Source organism: Triticum urartu, chromosome 2A (genome assembly GCF_056163025.1).
Source record: "Triticum urartu cultivar PI428250 chromosome 2A, HENAU_Tu73, whole genome shotgun sequence".
Classification (NCBI taxonomy): Eukaryota; Viridiplantae; Streptophyta; class Magnoliopsida; order Poales; family Poaceae; genus Triticum; species Triticum urartu.
The window spans coordinates 383,984,607-384,007,507 of NC_141874.1; the positions used below are offsets into that span (position 1 = coordinate 383,984,607).

General features: G+C 45.5%; 1 protein-coding gene across 33 annotated transcripts; it reads left to right on the top strand.

Moving 5' to 3' along the window:
* The first annotated feature begins 2,530 nt into the window (after positions 1 to 2,530).
* Positions 2,531 to 6,999, top strand: LOC125537408 (uncharacterized). 33 transcript variants are annotated; one of them, XM_087543956.1, is made up of 7 exons: positions 2,531 to 3,024; positions 3,287 to 3,363; positions 3,777 to 3,865; positions 3,953 to 5,229; positions 5,340 to 5,403; positions 6,463 to 6,584; positions 6,679 to 6,999. In XM_087543956.1, exons 1-4 carry the CDS (start codon positions 2,721 to 2,723, stop codon positions 4,065 to 4,067), a joined length of 585 nt encoding a protein of 194 aa, XP_087400082.1. In that variant the 5' UTR covers positions 2,531 to 2,720; the 3' UTR covers positions 4,068 to 5,229; positions 5,340 to 5,403; positions 6,463 to 6,584; positions 6,679 to 6,999. The 33 variants fall into 33 exon arrangements, with proteins under 33 accessions (XP_087400082.1, XP_087400075.1, XP_087400074.1 ...); XM_087543949.1 differs by having other exon boundaries at positions 6,463 to 6,572; XM_087543948.1 differs by having other exon boundaries at positions 3,953 to 4,184; positions 4,997 to 5,229; positions 5,340 to 6,572.
* The last annotated feature ends 15,902 nt before the right edge of the window (positions 7,000 to 22,901 follow it).

Below are 22,901 nucleotides of genomic sequence, written 5' to 3' on the forward strand. Positions count from 1 at the left end.
CGGTCTCACCGAGTTTGTGTAATCGGTCTCACCGAGATTACGTTATGCCCAAACCCTAACCATATCGGTCCTACCGAGTTGCATGTCAGTCCCACCGAAAATCTCTAACGGTCACTAGGTTTACATTTTCGGTCCGACCGAGTTTGTTGATTCGGTCCCACCGAGATTGGAAAACTGTGTGTAACGGTTGGATTTTGTGTGGAGGCTATATATACCCCTCCACATCCTCTTCATTCGTGGAGAGAGCTATCAGAACATATACACAATTCCAACTCATATGTTCTGAGAGAGAACCACCTACTCATGTGTTGAGACCAAGATATTCCATTCCTACCATATGAATCTTGATCTCTAGCCTTCCCCAAGTTGCTTTCCACTCAAATCTTCTTTCCACAAAATCCAAATCCTATGAGAGAGAGTTGAGTGTTGCGGAGACTATCATTTGAAGCACAAGAGCAAGGAGTTCATTACCTACACACCATTTGTTACTTCTTGGAGAGTGGTGTCTCCTAGATTGGCTAGGTGTCACTTGGGAGCCTCCGACAAGATTGTGGAGTTGAACCAAGGAGTTTGTAAGGGCAAGGAGATCGCCTACTTCGTGAAGATCTACCGCTAGTGAGGCAAGTCCTGTGTGGGCGATGGCCATGGTGGGATAGACAAGATTGCTTCTTCGTAGACCCTTTGTGGGTGGTTGCTTCTTCGTGGACCCTTCGTGGGTGGAGCCCTTTGTGGACTCGCGCAACCGTTACCCTTTGTGGGTGGAGCCCTCCATGGACTCTCGCAACCGTTACCCTTCGTGGGTTGAAGTCTCCATCAACGTGGATGTAGGATAGCACCACCTATCCGAACCACGGGAAAAACATCCATGTCTCCAATTGCGTTTGAATTCTTCAAACCCTTCCCTTTACATTCTTGCAAGTTGCATGCTTTACATTCCGCTGTTCATATACTCTTTGCATGCTTGCTTGATATGTATTGTGTATGTTGAAATTGTGCCTAAACTCCACTTAAACCGAAAAAGCTTAAAAATTGCAACTTTAGCATTAAGTGTCTAATCACCCCCCTCTAGACACATCTACTTCTAGATCCTACAAAAACATACAACCGATAACTTCTTTGTAAATAGCATAATAATATACACTCCCGGACTTGATAACTTAGGAATAAACACCACTAATACTTTTACCCGTGGAAAAAAGTTGTTGAAAACATACTCCGGTAACATCTATGTAAATAACATGGTAATATAGGCTCCCGGACATGATAACTTAGGTACAAACACCACGATAATTTTGACCCGCGAAAAAAAGTTGTTGAGAACATACTCTGATAACTTTTTTCGTGTAAATAGCATGATAATATAGACTCCCGGTCCTGATAAGTTGGGTACAGAGACCACGATAACTTTGGCCCATGAAAAAAATTTGTTGAAAACATACAACCGATAACTTCTTTGTAAATAGCCTGATAATACACATTGTCGGACTTGATAACTTAGGTATAAACACCACGATAACTTTGACCCGTAGAAAAAAGTTATTGAAAACATACTCCGGTAACATCTGTGTCAATAACATGGTAATATAGGCTTCCGTACCTGATAACTTAGGTACAAACACCACGATAACTTTGACCCATGAAAAAAGGTTATTGAAAACATACTTTGATAATTTTTTGTGTAAATAACATGATAATATAGGCTCCCGGTCCTGATAACTTAGATAAAACACCACGATAACTTTGACGTGAATTTTTTTGTTGAAAACATACCAGTGTTTTTTTACCAATGTTAACTTCTCGTGTAAATAACATGAGCTGGTAACATGGGAAAATGTTGTTAAAAATGCAACCCAATAACTCATGTGTAAACAACATGATAATACACACACATGAGAGCTGATAACTCATATACAAATATCGCGGTAATTTTTTGACCGAGAGAATGCAAATTATTAAAAAAGATACCCCGATAACTTTTGTGCAACATGGTAATATACATACAAAGTTGATAACTCACTGCAAACATCATAATCACTTTCTGACCCCTGGGATAAAAGTTTGTTGAAAACATACCCCCGAAACTTTTGTGTAAACGACACGGTAACTTATGTATAACTGATATGATAACTCACGTAGCACGGATGTGGTAACTTTTGGTCCGAAAAAAGTCTTTACAACATATTAACATGGGATATAGTTTCGAAGATCTTGTCCAGATGATTTTTTTTGTGAAGACGGTTTTTCAATCGGGGCGACGGTTTGAACTACAGAACATTTTGAAGTTTGAAAAAAAAATTCTAGAATGACATCAGCTTTTCGTCCTTTAGTGCATATATGCGTGTAATTAGAGAGAGGAGTGTATGTGAAAGAAAAATTAATCATTCTAATACATGCATGTATCTACTACCACTATAAAAGGAAGAAAGGGACAGATTCAAACAATTAGATTCATCCATTAACAAGATCTAATAGCCCATAATTTTTCTGTGTTTAACGCTACCAACCACGCACTTAGAAAACGCTAATCCCTCCGTCTCTCTCCGCACGTCCTCTGTCGCCCCCACTAACCGCTCACACATATCGTGCGTCTTCTCTCTCCCGCACCATCCTTCGCTCCCCCGCACCCGCCGCTCATCCCCGCCGTCCCTTCTCACCGGCAGCCCCGCCGCGCTCCTTCACTCCGCCACCCGCTCGGCCCCGCCGCCCCTTCACTCCTGCGCATGGACGGGGGAGGCCACACGCACGCCCGCACCAGAGACCGGGCGGCGGAGGCCGCACCCGACGGGGAGGCCGGACGGCGGAGGTCGCACGCACCTGAGGCCGGACAGCGACGACGGAGGCTGCACGCACCCGACGGGGAGGCCGGATGGGGACGGCGGGAGGCCGCACGCGTCAGACGGGGAGGCCAGAAGGCGACGGCGCAAGGAGGCGGCACGCACCGGACGGGGAGGCTGGAAGGCGACGGCGCGCGGAGGTCGCACGCACCCGACGACGACGGCGGAGGTCGATTTGGATTATCCGCTGGTATTCCAATTATCCTTCCTTACAAATTTCGTTTGCAAATTTCTGACTTTTAGGTATGTGCGTGCAAACCAGGAGGTGTTTGCACATCCTGCAATTTGATGCAAATTTCTTCCCTTCTAATGTTCCGATGCAATCGATCTACAGTTCCTGGTTATGCATAGTTCTATTTGTTTTCTAGAATTTGCATTGGAACTTTTGCTCGGTGGGCTGACACCAGCGTAGAAATTTCTGCCCTCTTATGCATCAGATGTTTGTATTGTAGGATTGGATCAAACTGTGAATTCTCATGTTGAGACAATGATGTTGACTGATGCACCTCTTCTATATACTCCTGGACAGGTAGCTTAAGCTATAAATAATATGATTAATCTTTATGACCTTAATTTGTCGGAACTCTGTGTTTCATGATGCTAATATAGATAATTGCAAAGTGTTTTTTCAAGGCAACACTTTGTTTGTCTGGTCGAACATTTTTTTAAGATATTCAGCACAATCAATCACCTGGTAAGAATGTTTACCTAGCTTGGCACAGTACAGTTTATAACATAATCATGTAAAGTCCCACCAATAATTGTTCTTTAGCTATGTGTTTCATTTCACCGGTCTACATGAACACTCTGTGTTACAAAAAAAGATTAACCAAGGTGGTGCTTGGTTGAACATATGCCACTGGTTAGGAGGGTATTTAAGCATTTATGACGTTATCAGTACCTTTGACATTGCTTCTATTATTTCAACATGTGTATATGCAGGTTAACCAGCTTCATCTACCTGGTATGAAAGAAATGAGGCATGCTAATCGCAAGTTGAAGCATTGTTTGGATCCAAGCTCTCACGATGAGTAATCTCTGTCAACTCCACAAGACTGCATGCCCTCCATGATCGTTACCCTTTTGCACTCATGCTTGCTATCTGAAAACTTCTGCAGGCACAAGAAGTACCCCCTCTTTTGCAGTATTGATAAAAACCAATTTTACTACGGTGTCATCATCATCACTCGAAGAAAAGCACCCAGTCTGATTATTTCCATGTTACTCTGTTAGAGCTCACTGTTGATGGATTGGTTGGAACTGCAACAGAGCGATCGAGGCCAGTGAATTGGATTCTATAGTCGAGGGGAGCTCTGTAGATTGTAACACGTCATTTTTTCCTGCGTGAAGGTGAGCTAATTCAACTCTCCAAAAGCAAGATCATTCTGTTTATAAACAATTTGTTAAATTCTTAGATTAAGCCCAGGTCCTACCAATTCATCCAAAAGAACCAACGACCCAGATCCTATGTACCATTATTTCCAAACATGATTGAGTACACTGGTTAATAGATTGACATTTTTTTGTTACCCTGAACAGTAAGGCATGGCCCTACTATAAATTTTTGTTGCACCAAGAAAACAAAAGGGTTACAAAGAAATAGAAATGCATATATTGTGGATTGATGACTAAACAAGTTTGCACGCAAATCCCTGAAAATATGGTAAAGCCTTTGGTTGAGAGTTAAGAACTATTCCTATGTTGCTCTGGAAACGAATGTAATATCTGAATGCTTGCTTAATTTAGGTATATATATGTAAGAGCTAAAACTGATCCATACTCTTTCTAAGATCAGATTTGGGCATATAAATGGCTCTCGGTTATACATAAAATTAGAAATGGATGTTCTGTAGGAGCCTATGTTTAGGATGAGGATACAATTTTACCAAATTATATATACCGAGGCAAGCAGACCGACGCCGTCGCCCCGTCTCGCAGCCGCCACCGCTCCCTGGGCCTACTCCATGCGGATTCCATATCATGGACTAATGCCACTGCGACGCCTGGCCCGATTAGGCAATATATGTTATTTTTTGTTTAAATCCTATAGGAATTGCAAGTTTGCAGCCACATGTTGACATCTTGATTCAACCCATGATACTTTCTTCGATGTCTATTTCTTTTTGTAATGCAACTTTTCGCCCTGCATAAATGGCTATTAGGAGAGCACGATGTCAGCTGCACCGACTCTCATGCCGATGTAACTGAATGTGCAAATTGTTTCTTCAACAAAAAGCTGCAATGTGATTTGAAAGTACCAGTTTATACACTGGAGGATCTTGAATTGATGCATATATTGGCTCATAAAGTAACTAGGCTCTGAATTGCGGAATGAGGAGACGTGTGCTTATGGTTGTGTGTTAGTCTCTCTACTCACTCACCTAAATATGAAAAGGTACTGAAGTACATCAGAATTTTTTATCCCAGTGCATCAGAATTATTTCTTTGCTGCAGGGTTTCTGCTGCTATTGTTAAATCTTAAAGAAACATTTGTTCCTGGTTCAGATGTTTACAAGTTCCCTTTGTTCAAACATGGAAATGATTTATTTGCAAACTTCAATGCAAAATGGTTAGTCTTGAAACTGCATCTATATATACTTTCCAGCCGTGCTATTGATGCCGCATCCAGATTATTGGTATCTTCTCTTTTTCTTTTCTTGGGAGAGGTAACAACCAAGGTTTCACTCAAGCATCGAGCAAATGCAGTTCTAATGTTTGTTTCTTCTAATTCTAAGCCTGAGTGAGGACTTTAACTATCCATGGAATATTTCTCCTCTTATATCTAAAAAACTAATATATGGAACGAGAAAAATTAGATTTACTGGATTTTATCGAATTCTATTTGGTGCATAATTTATTGCATATTAGACGTAATGATGCCGATCTATTATATTTATTAGGTGGGTGGACCATGTACCCTATACAGTATTTTTCAACTAGGTTAGAATTTGACATTTCTGTCTTGCGAGCTTTAGAGAAGGATTGATCTGATTATCCATTGATGTTCTAGAGTTTAGTTTGTTGGTTGCTTCAGTTACGGTGCTTTTATTTGGAATAAGAATGACTTCAGGTGCTTAATGGTGTATGCTAGGGCCAAACATTAGTTTCAGCTTCTGCATAAGAGATACGATCAGACTATTATTAGTGAGCTTGTATTCTTTTACGGAGTGCATATCAATCAAAAACATAAATTGTACATGCAAGATTAGTAAAATTGTGAATTTTATATGAAAGACATGCATTGCACTTCTTTTTCTTGGGCACACCAACATATCAATATTATGCTTAAACTGTGGTTTAGTATGACATAGAACTACCCTTATGTGCCAACAGTCTTTCGTGTGTCGAACAGTGCTGCCACTTCAGTTAAGCCAGATGACGGTTTGGTCGGCATGTGAAATGCAAGTACATAAATAATTTCTTTCTTGGAAGATGTCATATGTACGTATTTCAAGAAGACAAATTTTTCATCGCTATCACACCGGCAAAACCTATGAAGACACCGCTATATAATTTTTGACTCCTTTTGATCTTTGGAAACATGTGTTTTGTGTTACCATGTCCCCTTTAAAAAATGGTTACATCAGAAATCAATCAGTTTCATTAGTCTACACTATTGTTTTACAAGGTTTCTTCTATGCTGTTCCGACCATTGGAATTTTCAAAGACCAGCGCCTCAAGAACATGTCACTGGAGGCTCAAGATACAAGGCCCAGCTGGAAGAGACATCTTCCCAAGGTGTGCTCGCAAGTATGCTATGTTTCTTTTTCTCCATGTTTACACCTCCCTTACTCGAGGGCTGGTTATCCAATTCTAAAAGAGGAGCTTGCTATGGCCATCCAAGGTCCAGGGCGATTACATACGCGGCGAATGCAGATGCATATGGTAAAGCTCCGTGTCGACATGACGAACAAGCACCAGTTGGGAGCCCAGATGAAGAAGGCTGCCGATGGGAGAAAGAGGAGAAGCGATGAGTTATGGCAGCTTATGGATGATGTTATCTTAGTTTGTGGATTCTGTTTTGGTCGACTCAGACATCTTGTTTCGTGTCTGAAGATCCCTTTTTGCCCACTGTTCAAACCATCATAAATTGTCAAACAATGCACTTCAAATAACTAAGTTAGGAATCGCACGAATATTTTACAAAAGGATGTACTTATCGTCTAGTGTTACACGTGCAAGCTTACTAGTATAATTAGAGTGAAGTAAAGATCGTTCTTGCCTATTGCTAAAATCCGAACTTTTGGTAGTTATAAAAGTCCATTAATCAAACACAACCAATCATTTGTATAATTGTATTGCCAGTTTGCATTGAAACATATCACAAAACATTCCTGCAACAAGGTGCGGAGTATTATCTAGATAGTGACGTATGTTTGTGCATGCAAAAGAAAAATGTGTTCATATTGCTTAACCAAGGAATTTATTATTGTTCTTGTCTTCTTCTTGATCCTTGGGGCATAGTTGAATCAGAAAAGGACACAAACTAATTAGTACTATTGCCTTATAGAGAAGGTTGTATATATTGGTATGTCTTTAAAATTGAGGGCTTCATAAAATAATTGGGTACAATTGAAGGCATCTTCAACACGGATCCCTACTCCCGCATCAGATGTCTAGGCTGAATGGTCCGGACACATTTAGATCTCCAATGAGGATCTCTATTCTGCCCTGAGACGGCTAGGAGGCCTGCATGACCGAGAGAGCGTGGAAGGGACTAGCACTGCCCATTTTCTTGGTTAGTTCTCCTACCTCCTACTGACGGCCGGCGAGCTTGAGGTCGGCTTGGTGTATCAGGTGTGGTGTTGCGACTAGTTTGGGGTCAACGGTGATGTGTTCTTCTTTCGCATGTGTTACTCTTCGGCTGCCCATCACGTGGTGTGATGTTATGTCGTTGTGCATGCTCAAGGCCCTCCCATGATTGCTCTTGTGTTGCAGCGAGCTTCGGGCTCTTAGTGTTGTCTCGGTTCACCTTTGCACATGCCGGGCGCAATGTCTTCCCAACTTGCTAAACATTTTGACTTCTTGTGACGGAGCTACTAGTCAAGGTTCATGTTCAGGTTCGGCACTCGTTGATTGTGGATGCTCCTGTGTTGTGTCGTGGGGTTTTGGTACGCACATCGGTGTGGTGCGATAGGCTGTTTGCAAAGTCTTGGTATTGTGATCCCTCGACAGCACCCTGCAGCTACTTCAGTCTTTCGTGATGATGGTCATTTTGTCTGCTAACTAGGTTGTGCGTCCTCCTGGACATCAATTTCTTCTCATCTTCTTTTACTTTGTTACTGTATGGTTTTTGGCCCGGTTTTCCTCGTAAACACGTTCAACTTGTTCAGGTTTTTGGTCTGGTTTCGCTTATATGCTGGATCAGCCAAATACCAAGAGGATAACTACTCCTGACTTTGGCATTACTGAACAATATATTCAGGTGGGAGAACTATTCCCCCGGTGATTCTTTAAAAAAATAAGACGTGAAGGGGCTGAAAGTTGGCACCTCCATGATCGATGATGCTTTTCTGTGAAGGAAATACTAAAACGTGTAATCTACTAAAAGAAGAATATGAATCAAACAACATGGACGTATTCTAGTGGAAAAGGGGGTGATATCTCGGAGATATTGGAGCTTTTCATCATTATCTGCTTGATATTGTCTCATGCTCTCGCATCAGGGTGTAGCTTGTGTTGGGAGGGCTGAGCATGAGTGAAGGGGTTTGCAGTTCACACACACCATAAAAAAAATAAAAAGTGGAGGACGTGGAGAAGAAACGAGGCTTTCTTTTAACCTGCCGTGTTATCCTTAGTGAGCTTTTCTCTTGAGTTAGTACCATGCTTTGGTTCTTTGGTTGCTTAGGTCCAACGTCGATATGCAAACCTCCCGCAACCGTCCGGACCGATAAAGCCATCCAATGCGGTCATGTATCGGTCTGGACGCGATTTCTCTCGTAAACCGGAGACAAAAGTGAGGGTGGTTTGCGGGAGTCCAGACCGATCCCAAGCCAGTTGTTGACCGTCCTGGCCCATCAAAAAACCCTCCCTCTCCCGCGTGTTTTCGGTCAGCGTCACTCCAGAGCGTCAGCGCCCGCATTCATGCGTGGCAGAGCGGACGCGACCGCTCACTCGCGCCGGCATTGAAGCGACGCGCCGGCCAAGAGAGCGTCACCTGCGCCGCTTCCCGGTGCATGCAATTGTCGCGCGTTCAAATGACACGACGATCGTATGTCCGTCCATCCGTCGCACGCATTGATGGCACGCGGTTGACGAGGCGTCTCCTCCGGCGCCACCCGTCCGTCCCTCTCCCACCCACCGGTGCTATATAAACCATTGCCTCGGTGCCCCAGCCATAGACATAGTCATCCCTCTCCGCACCGCTCCCCGCCATGGATCCCTCTGCCGCCAAAGCTCTCTGGGACGGGCTGACGTCGGAGCAGAAGAAGGCCATGGCGGCCATTGCTACCGATTGGCAGGCCGGCAGGCAGCCGGAGGACGTGCAAATGGAGGACGCCTCCGACCACAAGCTAGCGCCCTCCTCCCCTTCCTCCGTGACACCCTCCTCCTCAGCTGCACCCTCGCCGGTGCATTGCACCGTGACCATCGGCGAGGCCCGTGCCCGGTATATGGACATGGTGCGGGTGGAGCAGTTCTGGGAGGCCTAGGCCGATGCCAACTACAACCACAACCTCCTCCAGGAGCATCTGCAAGCGGAGGAGCAGGTCACCGCCGGTAGGGCGGTCACGCCGGACACAGACCTGGCGAAGCAGGAGGCATTGCTCGAGCCCTACTGCTCCGCTCGTGAGATCCGCCTCACCCGTTGGCGGTACCGGCAGCGGGTGGCCGCCGCCAACAAGGAGTGCGATTACGATGCGGGCGAGGTGGTGTTCGGCGAGACCGAGGAGAAGGAGGTGGACAACACCGAGGTTGTGCCCCGTCGCCACCATGAAGAAGGAGACACGTCCGCGGGCGTCGCCGACAGTGAGGAAGAGTAGTGCACGGTGGGTCGCCACCATTCTGGTCCCAGGAAGGCCACTGCTCCTCCCCTCCCGTCAACGCCAAGCTTGGTGGGCTGAGCATCTTCGGCCAATTAGTCGCTTGGCGACGATATGGAGGCGGGCAGCTTCACTTCCCGGTCCTTCGAAGAAGGAGGTTACGGAGGCGGAGCTAGAGAGCGCTTCGAAGGAGGTTACGGAGGCGGAGCTGGAGAGCGCTGAGGTGGAGTTGCAGACGGTGAAGCTTCAGTTCTCTTGGTTCATGGCCGGACACGAGGAACGGGCGCCGACGACCATTTAGGCCTAACCGGACGAGCTCCAATTAGTTGATGTAAATGTAATGAAATCTATCATGTTTAGATGAAATCCATCTTGTTTATATGAAATCCGGTCCTGTTTGATCGAATTACATCCGGCTAGTTTGAGTTGTTGTGAAAATGTATGCAACTGCCGTTGGATAGCGTTCTCGCGCATCCGTGTCCGTGGACTGATGACCCCCCCCCCCCCCCCCCCCCCCCCCCAGACGGATGCGGGAGGTAATTTGTGGGTTGCCGTTGGAGATGCCCTTACACATGGCGAAATTTGTTGACCATGACCTTTTCCCCTTTGTGTAGGCCTGTTTGTCTTCTATTTTAGTCAACTCCTACAGTTGGTTTATTGTGTGATTGTGCATTGGCCAATAAGGATATGGCATCGTAGTGGCACCTTACAGTAAAGGATGCACTAGCAAAAATAAAGCTCAAAAGGCCAAAAGGAAGGGAGAGGTAAGTTCGTAGGAAGTGCATGCAAACTGTCCAAGTGTTGATGCCAAAGAAAAAGTGTTGGTGCACTAATGCTTAGAGATCTCGCATGCTATCTTCGGTAGATCAATCAAGTCGGAGGCACATGACATGATTAGGCTAGGGCTGGCTGTGGCTTTGCGGTTGCAGGAGCTCTTGCCGGCGTGGCCACTTGCCTTGTACATTCTTCACTTCTTTTTTTCTTTCTATGAAAATACATTGTGAAGAGAATAAGAGAAAGGACTGACGCATCATGAATGCACGGCTGTGAAGCAATTGCTCCACCGTCACCTATTTGGTTAGAATTCTCCTCGACCATGATACACAAGATACAATCACTTGGAAGCTAACAGAAAGCGACACCTACTCCACGGCTTGGGCCTACATTATGCAGTTCGAGGGGCATACCATCACCTCTGCTAAAGACCGTCTGGAAGGTCTGGGCCACTCCAAAATACAAGTTCTTTGCTTGGCTGATTATTTACAATAAAGTCTGAACGGCTCACAGACTACACCGGAGAGGATGACCAAATTGTGGTATATGCCCACTGTGCAACCAAGTTTAGGAATGCAGTTAAGGCAAGGATTGGTTTGGCCGATATCATGACCGGAGATTGGGCGGCAAGGAACAATGTCAGGGATTGGTGGACCGAGCTTACCCTCGTGCACTCGCCGAATAGAAAAGGAGTGGCCTTCCTACTTATGCTGATTTCTTGGGAACTTTGGAAGGAGAGAAATGCTAGTATCTTTCAAAACGTCTCCACGCCTTCGATGATAATCGTGGACAAGATTTTGGATGAAGCTAGATTATGGGTGTTGGCAGGTGCCAAAGGACTTGGTGTAATTTTACCACACGAGTAGTTGCTTTATCTTTGCCAGTTTATGGCTGTTGTCTTCGGACACTGTTACACTCCTTTTTAATTAATGAAATGGTAAATCTTTTGCCTCGTTTCAAAAAAAAAAAATCTCCTTGACTTGCATCAGCGATGCACTGGCGAATTTATTTATAATATACACATGTATGTTTGACAGCGATATATTTGGATGGGTCGGGGGTTGATCCTCCCTTTCGATAGTAGAAAAAAATATGCATGTGTGTTGCATGTGGACGGACTACGAACTTGTTGAATTTGGGGTTTTTTCCACACTGGAAACACATGATATTCATCGTTTTCTAATAACAACGGTGGGTTTTGTGCGACTTGCGGTAAACGTCTTGCCTTTCTTGGCCGACGTGTTTCATGTTATATAGATGGGTTGCAAGCTCTGACATGCGTAAAAGTTGTTGTGAAGATACATCTTGGAGGAGAAGAAATACAAGAGATAAAAGAAAATAAAGATTACATGAGTATCTTGTCTAACTACTCCTTATACGGTTAGAAAAGATCTCCTCTCCTCGTACACAAGAATATATCACGTTTAACACCCTCCCTTAATCACAACTTCATCAAGTTGAGATTATGCTTGAAGTCCTCAAAACTTCTTGTGGGTAGAGCTTTGGTGAAGCCATCTGCAACTTGGTCTTGAGAATGAATAAACCGAATATCCAAAAGTTTGTTTGCAACTCTTTCTTGAACAAAGTGAAAATCTATCTCAATGTGTTTAGTTCTGGCATGAAAAACTAGATTTGCTGACAAGTAGGTAGCACCTAGATTATCACACCATAAACATGGAGCTTTAGTGCTTTTCATACCTAGTTCCTTTAGAATTGACTGCACCCATATGATCTCTGCTGTTGCATTTGCCAATGCTTTGTATTCTGCCTCTGTACTGGATCTTGAAATTGTGGCTTGCTTCCTTGCACTCCAAGATATCAAATTAGGTCCAAAGAAAAATGCAAAGCCACCAGTTGAACGTCTGTCATCTAGACATCCAGCCCAATCAGAGTCGGAGAAGGCACTGATAAGTGTAGAGGATGACTTGCTGAAATTTAGGCCAACATTCAACATATTTTTCACATATCTTACTATACGTTTTGCAACAGTCATATGAACAGTGGTAGGTGCATGGAGAAACTGACATACTTTGTTAACAGCAAAGGAGATGTCTGGTCTAGTCAGTGTTAGGTATTGAAGTGCACCTACCAGGCTTCTGTATTTTATACCATTTTCTGAACTCAGAGACTCTCCTTCAACAAGGGATAATATTTCTGTGCTGGATAAAGGAGTGGGTGCAGGCTTGCAACTTTGCAAACCAGTCTTTTTTACCAAGTCTGTTGCATATTTTTCTTGAGAGAGGTGAAGGCCATCCTTGTGTTGCTTTACCTCAATACCAAGAAAATAATGTAGATCTCCTAGATCCTTGAGGGTAAATTCTGCACTCAAATCCTTCAACAGTACAGTTATTGCTTCATCAGATGAGCTTGTCACAATTATATCATCAACGTACATGAGAACAAATATGGATATACTTGACTTTTTATAAATAAAGAATGAAGTGTCAGACTTTGAAGGAACAAAACCAAGTGCTTGCATCTTCTTACTGAGGCGAGAATACCATGCTCTTGGGGCCTGCTTTAGTCCATACAATGCCTTGTCAAGCTTGCACACATGAAGTGGTGCACATGTGTTTACAAACCCAGGTGGTTGTTTCATGTAAACCTCTTCTTCCAGAACACCATGGAGGAACGCGTTCTGAACATCTAGCTGACGTAGACTCCATCCCCTGGACATGGCAATGGACAAAACAAGACGAATAGTAGCAGCTTTTACAATTGGACTAAACGTGTCCTCATATGCCATACCGTTGTTAAAACCTTTTGCAACGAGTCTAGCTTTATAATGGTCAATGGTTCCATCAGCTTTCCTTTTTATCCTAAAGACCCACTTGCAGTCAATAAGATTTTTATCTCGTTGTGGAGGAACCAAATACCATGTTCTATTTTTCTTAAGTGCTATGATTTCATCATGCATTGCTTTTCTCCAATTTGCATCACCCAAAGCTTCTTCAAGAGTATTGGGTTCTCCTGGTTCACCTGTAGAACATACCAACCCATATTTTGTAACATGTTTATAATCAATAGGTTTAATTACCCCTTGTTGCAGTCGTGTTTGACATGGAGGAGTAGCAGCAGGGACTTCTCTAGAGAGATCCGGTGCAGAGAATCCCGGGTCTGGATCGAGCTGATCCTCGTCTGATCCCGAGGAGGATCCGCGCGGGCCTCCAGAGCCAGCAGCGTCACTAGGCGATGTCGGGGTTGGATCTTCTGTGGTCATGGGTCATGGTGCAGTGAACGATCTCACCGCAGAAGATCTGGGCCTAGAAGCATCATCACGGCCCAATGATTGCCTGGGACCCGAGCTGAGCGAATCTGCCCCCACGTCCGCCTGACGAGCAGCAGCGCGCCGCGTGTACACACGCAGTTGGGCTTCTCGCTGGACACGGCCCGAGCCAGCGCCGGCCTGCCGCTTGTCAAGCGCGGAGTCGTGCACACAAGGGGAAGCGCTGCAGCCCGCCAGGCTCTGCCGCGTGGCTGATGCGGACTCGGCCTCGCGCCCGCCTGCACCTGTCGTGGCTGGCACGGCAGGATCGCTACCAGACGGGGATCCCAAAGAAGATCTGCTGCATGGCTGCAGCACCTGAGCCGATCCCGAGGCAGATATGTCCCCCGAGCCAGGACACATAAAATAAGGGCTTGCTGCTCCATTTTCTTCATTATTTTCTGCGATTTCTGCACTGTTTCCTGCATCATCACGAGGCTCATGGAGACTATTAGTAGGGTTAGTCATCATATGATCATCACAATTTATAATACCCCCTTGATCATAGCCGGAGAGATGAGAGGGTAGAAGTAAGATTTCCTTGCGGAGTAGTGCGCCGGCGTTAGGATGAAGATCCGCAAAGGGGAATTTTGTCTCATCAAAAACAACATCACGTGAGATGTATACCCTACCAGTAGAGATGTCAAGGCACTTGATGCCTTTGTGTTGGGCACTATATCCAAGAAAAGCACACCGTTTTGATCGAAACATGAGCTTGCGGTTATTGTAAGGCCGAAGATTTGGCCAACACGCACAGCCAAAGACACAGAGAGAGGTGTAGTCAGGTTTTGTGTGTAGGAGACGTTCCATAGGTGTTTCATTGTTAATGACACGGCTAGGTAGCATGTTGATGATGTGAATGGCTGTAAGAAAGGCCTCATCCCAAAATTTGAGAGGCATGGAGGCTCCTGCTAGGAGGGCCAAGCCAACCTCGACAATGTGCCTATGCTTGCGTTCGGCTGACCCGTTTTGTTGGTGAGCGTGTGGGCATGATACATGATGAGATATGCCTATGTTTTGGAAGAAGGAATTGAGTTTCTCGTATTCCCCTCCCCAATCGGATTGGACAACAATGATCTTACTGTCAAACTTTCTTTCAACGAGTGCTTGAAAGTTGTGAAAAACTTGAAACACATCGGATCTTTTTTTAAGAAGATAGATCCATGAAAATTTGCTATAGTCATCGATGAAACTTACATAGTACGTGTGTCTACCAACAGAGGAGGGGGCAGGCCCCCACACATCAGAAAAGATCAATTGCAAAGGTTTGGTGGAGACACTAGTAGATATGGGATACGGTAATTGATGACTTTTAGCACACTGACATGAATCACAAATAGTTTCAACATTGCGCTCACCCACAAATGGGAGCTTATTTTTCCCAAGTAATTTTTCAACCAAAGAAAAAGAGGCATGTCCTAAATGATCATGCCATCGTGTGGACGAAAGCTTGATAGCACCACAAGCTTGTTTATTGAATCTTCTAAACTTCGGAATCAACAGGTAGAGCCCTCGAACACATCTACCTCGATAGAGAACTTTCTTCGTGGCCTGATCCTTGATCAAAAAGAAGAAAGGATGAAACTCGAGAAAAACATGATTGTCAATAGCAATTCTATGAATGGAGAGAAGATTCTTATGAGCACTAGGAACATGCAAGATTCTTTTGAGATGAATTTTACGACTAGGGGTATTAAAAATTGAGTGGCCAATGTGACGTATACCCATACCTTCACCACTGGCCGTATGAATTTGATCTTTGCCACGATATTTCTCCTTCATGGTGACCTTCTCGAGTTCATTGGTGATGTGGTTCGTAGCTCCACTGTCCACATACCAATTTGTGTCAACTCCATAGGAGCCATCGGCCGCCGCGGCAACTTTTTCTTCATCTTGTGAGGAGTCATCATCATCTTCCTCGTAGCGATACCAACAATCCTTTGTGGTATGCCCAGGCTTGCCACAAATTTGACAGCGAGGCAGGTCCGGACGAGATCTGTTGGAGCCGCCATCGCGACGTCCTTTGGAGTTGCCGGAGCGTCCGCCGCTGCGAGAGTTGTTGGAGTAGCCGCCGCCGCCGGATCCAAACCTCCCCTTGCCACGGGAAGGGCCACGTGAACGAGGACCGCCGCCGCGGCCTCGGGAGGTAGAGTTGGCCGACGACTTGAAACCACCACTAGAGCCGTGGTACTGTGCCATGTGTTGATCAAAGTTACTGAGCATGGAAAAGAGTTCATCAAGGGTTACCGGGGTGACACGGGCGTCCAGAGCAGAAACGAGGGGCTGGTAATCTTGGTCCAGCCCATGGATGATGTAGGATATCAGCTCGTCGTCTTGGATAGGTTTTCCTGCCGCAGCGAGTTCATCGGCGAGACCCCTCATGGCGGCGAAGAAGGAGGCTACCGATTGATTTCCCTTCTGCGCGTTAATCAGCGCTGTGCAGATGTTGGTTGACGCGACTGAGTGACTGCGACGAGAACATGCTCGCTAGCGCCACCCAGAGTTCGCGCGTCGTGGTGATCGCGGCCACCGTGACGAGCACCTCTTTGGAGAGGTTTTGGAGAAGATATCTGAGGACCTGCTGGTCCTCCCTCACCCAGATGTGATGGAGAGGATTCGGCTTAGAAGTCTCCTTCCCGGCGGCGTCCTTGGTGGTGACGCTTTTGGCCGGTTCAGTCGCCGTGCCGTCGACGTAGTGGAAGACGCCGGCGCCCCACGGCTGTGGCGTGATCTGCGTATGCCACAGGACGTAGTTGGTGCAGGAAATCTTCTTCGTGACTCCTCCGTTGAGAGTTGACTAGGAGGAGGTGGAGGAAGACATGGCTGCGCACTTTGGTGGAGATGGACTAGCTAGGGTTTAATGGAAGAAGATAGCTCTGTATACCATGTGCGACTTGCGGTAAACGTCTTGCCTTTCCTGGCCGATGTGTTTCATGTTATATAGATGGGTTGCAAGCCCTGACATGTGTACAAGTTGTTGTGGAGATACATCTTGGAGGAGAAGAAATACAAGAGATAAAAGAAGATAAAGATTACACGAGTATCTTGTCTAACTACTCCTTATACGGTTAGAAAAGATCTCCTCTCCTCGTACACAAGAATATGTCACGTTTAACAGGTTTTACTGATATATTTTACACTATAGTTGCAGGGTCCCTCTGGCTGTCCCTATTATGGAAAGCCTTCGTACCTTTAAAGATTAAGATTTTTGTTTGGCAACTACTATGGGATCGCCTCCCATCGGGGACGGAGGTACTTAAGCAGCACGGACCTGATGATGGTCTATGCCCTCTCTGTGCAGTACCAGAGATCGGGACCCATATCCTCTTGTCTTGTACGACGGTAAGGGTACTATGGACTTACGTCCGCGAGGCGTTGGGGCCCGACTGGGAGGCTTAAATCTCGTGGAGTTTGTCGGGGATATACCCCGCGGTGTAAACCGGCCGGAAGTTAACCCGGCCAGGACTTGGCGGTTTATCTGAAGACCCCGCTGACACTTGGTGAGTCACCGACGACCCGCCCTGACCTGGCGGTTTACAAGCAACCCACCTGGTCATTATGACTCACTGGTAATCCGGCGTGCGGGACAGACAGATGACAAGGCCCAAGACCTAGAAGGCCGGTTCACGTCTAATGGTGGGCCGGTTTAAGAGGAAGGTAGGAGGAATATTATCTTACAAGGATTTAAGACCTGGACTTGTATCTGGTTTGTATTAGAGATAAACTAGTCCTAATCCTAATAGGACTCTACATGTAACCCGCCCCTCCAACATATATAAGGAGGGGCAGGGCTCCCCAAAAGGGAGAAGATTGACAAGTTCCATAAGTTGGACAAGTTAGGTTTAGACAATAGCTCTCGAGATAGAGCACTCTTGTAACGGTGATCATAATCATCAATATCAATGAAGTAGGATGTAGGCTTTTACCTCCACCGTGAGGGGCCGAACCTGGGTAAAACATCGCGTCTCTCGTCCCGCTCAACCCCTCTCAAGCTACCATATAGATGCGTTGGCCTCGCGACTAAGTCCTAACACTAAGGACATCTGCCGTGACAGTTCCACGACAGTTGGCGCCCACCGTGGGGCCTGCACACGGTGGTGTTGAGTTCTTGGAGGGATCTTCCTAGGGATCGAGAAACTTGCGATTGATCGGATGAAGAAGAGCCGACGTGGAAGAATTTATATCAACCACAAAGTCAACAGTCAAGATTGAAGAAGTTTTCAGCAGCGGTATATACAAGATTGAGCATGAAAGTTTAGGGTTCTGTCTGTGTAGCGCCACGCCCTAAGTCACCGAGTCAGGCAAGAAGTCGGTCTCGCCGAAGATAAACCGCCGCGCTCACGTGGTCTATTAAAGCTGGTAGGTTCTCTCAATGGAAGGAGATACGTCAAATCAATCCTTGTCCAGTCCAATTTAAACCAGTGCAATCTTAGAAAACGGTGAGCCAGACAGCTGCTTGTGGTCACGTGAGAGCTCCAGATCGATCTAACGAACCATCAACTAGTACTACCGATTCCAAATGTGAAGGCAAAAAGTGATCTATCCAATGATCCATCAGCATGAGAAGAAAGGTCAAACCAATAACAAATCGGAGGAGGATTTGGTCATGGGCGCATGTCGACTCCGAGTCGTTTCCAACCTCGCTCTGGCCGTACCGGCTCCGCCTCCGCCTCGCTCCAACAGCCGCCGCTGTCCGAAGGCCGCTACTGCTACCCCGACTCATCTCCACTTTGCACCACCTACGCCGCCAGCCCGGATCGCCCGGATGGTCTTCGCCGCTGCAAACTGCCCGCGGGCCGGCCCTGCGCGTTTTCGTGTTACCGTGCTATCGCCCTGCTTCCGCCTGAGCCTTTTCTTCTGCCGTGCCACGAGTCGGCTGCGGCCTCGTTCAGCTGCCCCCGCTGCTATTCTCAGACCGCCCTTCGTGCGGCTTCGCAAAACCGCCAACGTTCTTCACCAGCCAAACACTGGCCTACTCCCGGCGGAGAACCACCCGCACTTGGACTCCTTCTCGCATCGACCGAGGCCCGTCGCCGTGGCTCCGTGTTACTGGCCTCAAGCCACGTGATCACCTTCGAGCCGTGATCCCTGTCCGCACTAGCTCATGCCGCGGCCGACTCATTTACTATCCGGACGAGTCAGGTGGTATCCATCTAAAGTTTATTTTATTAAACATATTGTTTTTATCAAAGAACAATTACTTGGTCTTGTAATATTTTTGCAGGTGTCGCCTAAGGGGGCGCATCAACATCACTTTTTGCATTGGTGTTGTCCGTGCATCTACACTGGTTAAACAACATCATGTTTGAATCGCCACCCGCACCGCTTTACAAAACGCCATGGACGACTCGTCCATCTGCCCTCACGGCGGTTCATGCGTCCGCACTGGCTTACAATGCCATGGCCAACTCATCTGTTGTTCGGGCGAATCAGATGATATCCCTCTAAGTATAATTTAGCACATATTGTTTTTGTCAGAGAGCAATTACTTTGGTCTTTGCATTTTATATGCAGAACAATTAGTCATTGCAAAGCCGATGGCCAGATCATGGATATATAAATTGCGTAATTACTGTCATGTGCTAGCATATGACCGTGCCACAATGATCAAAGAATATGTGTGCAAGACGCCGCCCTTGTGGCCCGGACTACTTCGACTCACCGGGACCGCGCCCGCGATTAACTCGCCCATCCGAGCCGGTTTACAACACCGGTGAAGATTTTCCCCGTCCACACCGGTTTACAATGCCGCGGCCGATTCATCTATCCGAGCTGCCTCTGATGTTGCGGTCGCTTTTGTCGTCCGTCTCTCGCGGCCTGGTCTACATCAACATACCGGGCCGCACATGTCTGCATGAGCTGTTTATTGGGTATGAGTAAGTCACAGCTTGGGTAGCCCGGTTTTCTTTCAAATTGGAGACAAATTATCATCAAACCGCCGTTTGCACTGGATGGTTCAATGAGCAGGCGCACAAGTCGCCGCCACTACAGTTTTAACTTCAAATCGTCAGTTGGAGGAAACCATTGGCCGAGTTGCTGACACGGCTCATATGGGATCATTTACAACCCGCCGCAGTCACCTCAACCTTCTATGGATTCACATCGTGCTATCAATGCCAATGATATACAAGTTATGCCGGTTTATATCACAGTCAAATATGGGGAGTCTCAAGCCAGCTCCTCGAGTCACCTTTGAGATTTGGAGGCTACAATGATATGACTCAGCGAATCTTGTCAGTTTCAGCAAATTTAAGAACCCCAGGACGATGGAGGGAAAGATAACCCGGTCCCGGAGGCTACTGTTATATTGATGAAAGTTTAAAGGCCGTCAGAAAATTTCCGGCTTAGAAAGTATATGACAGTTATAAAATCCCGGCTCGATGAAGTTCCAGGTCATCAGAAATGACTCCGGTTTGCAATCCGGTTCAAGAAAAATATTCTCCTACAAAGCTCTGAAGCGCTCAAATCCGGTTTAACAATGTCCGGTTCAAAAGGGAATTAACCTTTCGCAAGTTCGAATTTGAAGGCCGTCAGAAAATTTCCGGCTAAAAATGAAGATTCCGGATTAAAATCCGATTCAAGGGAAAGATGTCTCCCATAAAGCTTTGAAGCTCTCAATATCCGGTTTAACATCCGGTTCAAAGAAGAATTTATCTCTTGCAAAAAGTTAAAAATTGCCGAAGAGGACCTGCTGCCACGATGCGCGGTTCAAATATGGATATTCCGCCTTATTGGCCTGACATATTATTGATCACACGGGGGCTTCTGTTTCATAGAGCGGGGTCTCTGGTCTTTTACATCATGTGAGGTTACACGGAGTTGCTCTAAAGCGGCCTCCGGTTTACCCCTTGAGTTCACTTTGCTAAAAGCATCGTGTTATATCACTTGGAGGATTGGTCGTGTCCAAACCAATACCATGCCTCTTGATAGGCGAGAGCCACCAGATCACTCGGGGACTTGGTCATGTCTGAACCAGTCATGCCTCTTGGTCGACCTAAGGCCACATAATCACTTGGGGGCTTGGTCGAACCCGAACCATGACCACGCCATTTGGTCGGCATAAATGCCACAGAATCACTTGGGGACCTGGCTGACTAGAACCATAGTTACACCTAACGGGAGCTTGGTCGTGTTTGGCCATGGTAACGCCATTTGATCAGCTTAAATAAACCTTTTTTGGCAAACGTTTTTGTTGTTCTTTTGCTTCACACTTTTCTTTGAAGGGGAGTTTTTGCTTTTCATTGTGTTTTTTAAACCGACAAAGTTTTTTAACCAATCAATTGAAGGAACACAGTTCACGTCAATCCGGAGACTATTTGCCCGGTTTGATCCTTGTTTTTAACACCCTCTTATAGAGTAACACGGTGTTTATCACAATCCGGCACAGTTTTATTATAAACCGGCACAATATGGAAGGAGTTATCAGTACTCAAGATTTGGGTTATCACCCTTACTACAAAAAGTTGGTAAAACCAACGATGTGATTCAATGTCACAGGTATGATATATTTCATATTTGATTATTCTTAAGTACAGCCTTGGTTATAAAACCGGGTTATATGTTGGGTATTATGACCCGTCCGGCGGTAAACCGCCAGGACACTTTAAACTTGTTGTATGCAGAAACAGGTTTGTTAAACCGGCCTGGCTTTGGACAACAAGTCGCCAGTATATATTTGGATTGCGCCATTGGAATCATGCGCTTATAAATCATTGGGTTATATTATTCAAATAGCCAAACTTGGCTGAAATTTCATTATGATGTTGAATGAATAAGGTTTTCATACCAGATTATATTATCTTGAATAGCCAACATGGCTGGATTTTTATTATTAAGGTTTTCAAAAGTCGCTATAGCGCAATCTCTACTCTTTTATCAAAGGATATGATTTATTCTACAATGGAAGGAATAGTCCCGAGTCGCTGCAGGCTTACAACCCGGAACTTGGGGGCTACATTATTCAAATCGAGATTACATGCAAGTCTCATGTCGCTGCAAGCATGCATCATGACACTTGGGGGCTAATGCCAAGTCATTTTTAGTCTTACTGAAGAACCCGACTCATCATATTATCATGACCCGGCCCTTGGGGGCTACCAATTGCTCCTGTCAACAATTCAAGGTACACAAGTTTTCATCCATAATATTGAAGGATCCATTGCTCAGTTGGTAAAGCATAAAGCTCTTAACCTTGTGGACGTGGGTTCAAGACCCATGATGGGAGTTACATAATATAATATTATTCTCAATGAAGTATATATAAAGTCCCAGCTCAATATTATCTTACTGAGCCGGCCCTTGGAGGCTACACGTTGCTATTAAAGTCTACATGATCATATTTTCAAAGTCCCTGCTCATTCTTTATATAATGACCCGGCCCTTGGGGGCTACACTGGTTGAAGTTTTTTATGAGCATCGGGAAATTACAAGTCCCAGGTTACTGCAAGCATGACAACCCGGCACTTGGGGGCTACATATATGGAGTATTCAGTTTTGAGATGAACAAACCGGATTTCTTCAAGGTTGAAACACTTATTGGAGCAAGTCTTAAGTTATCACTATGTTCTCCTCTTAAGACTTGGGGGCTACAGGTATTATGCATATAAAGGAGGAATACCTTCATTTTATCAGTTTTGAGCAAATCAGGAAGATCAATTACATAACCCGGTGTTGACAACAATTATGACCCGGTGCCATCAATATTTATAAACCGGCCATTTTGGTAATATTAAACCGGCAAGTTTTACATCTTCAAACCGGCTGAATATCAGATAAGTATTTTCAGACCCATATTTCTTAAACCGGCGGAGCTGAATCAAAGGAGTTATTCTTCACAATATTTCTCGATGACAAGCCAATGTCGGCAAATTGATTATGAAGCTGGTCCGTTGACCTGGATTTCCCAGAAGGAGGAAATAACAAGGACTTAAGGATGATCAGGTACTGGTTTACAAAAATTCTTAACCCGGAGCATAACCTGTCAAATTTGTTCTTGTGTTTATTTTGCAGCATAAGTTTACCATGAATAAATTCAAGCTAAACTTGGGG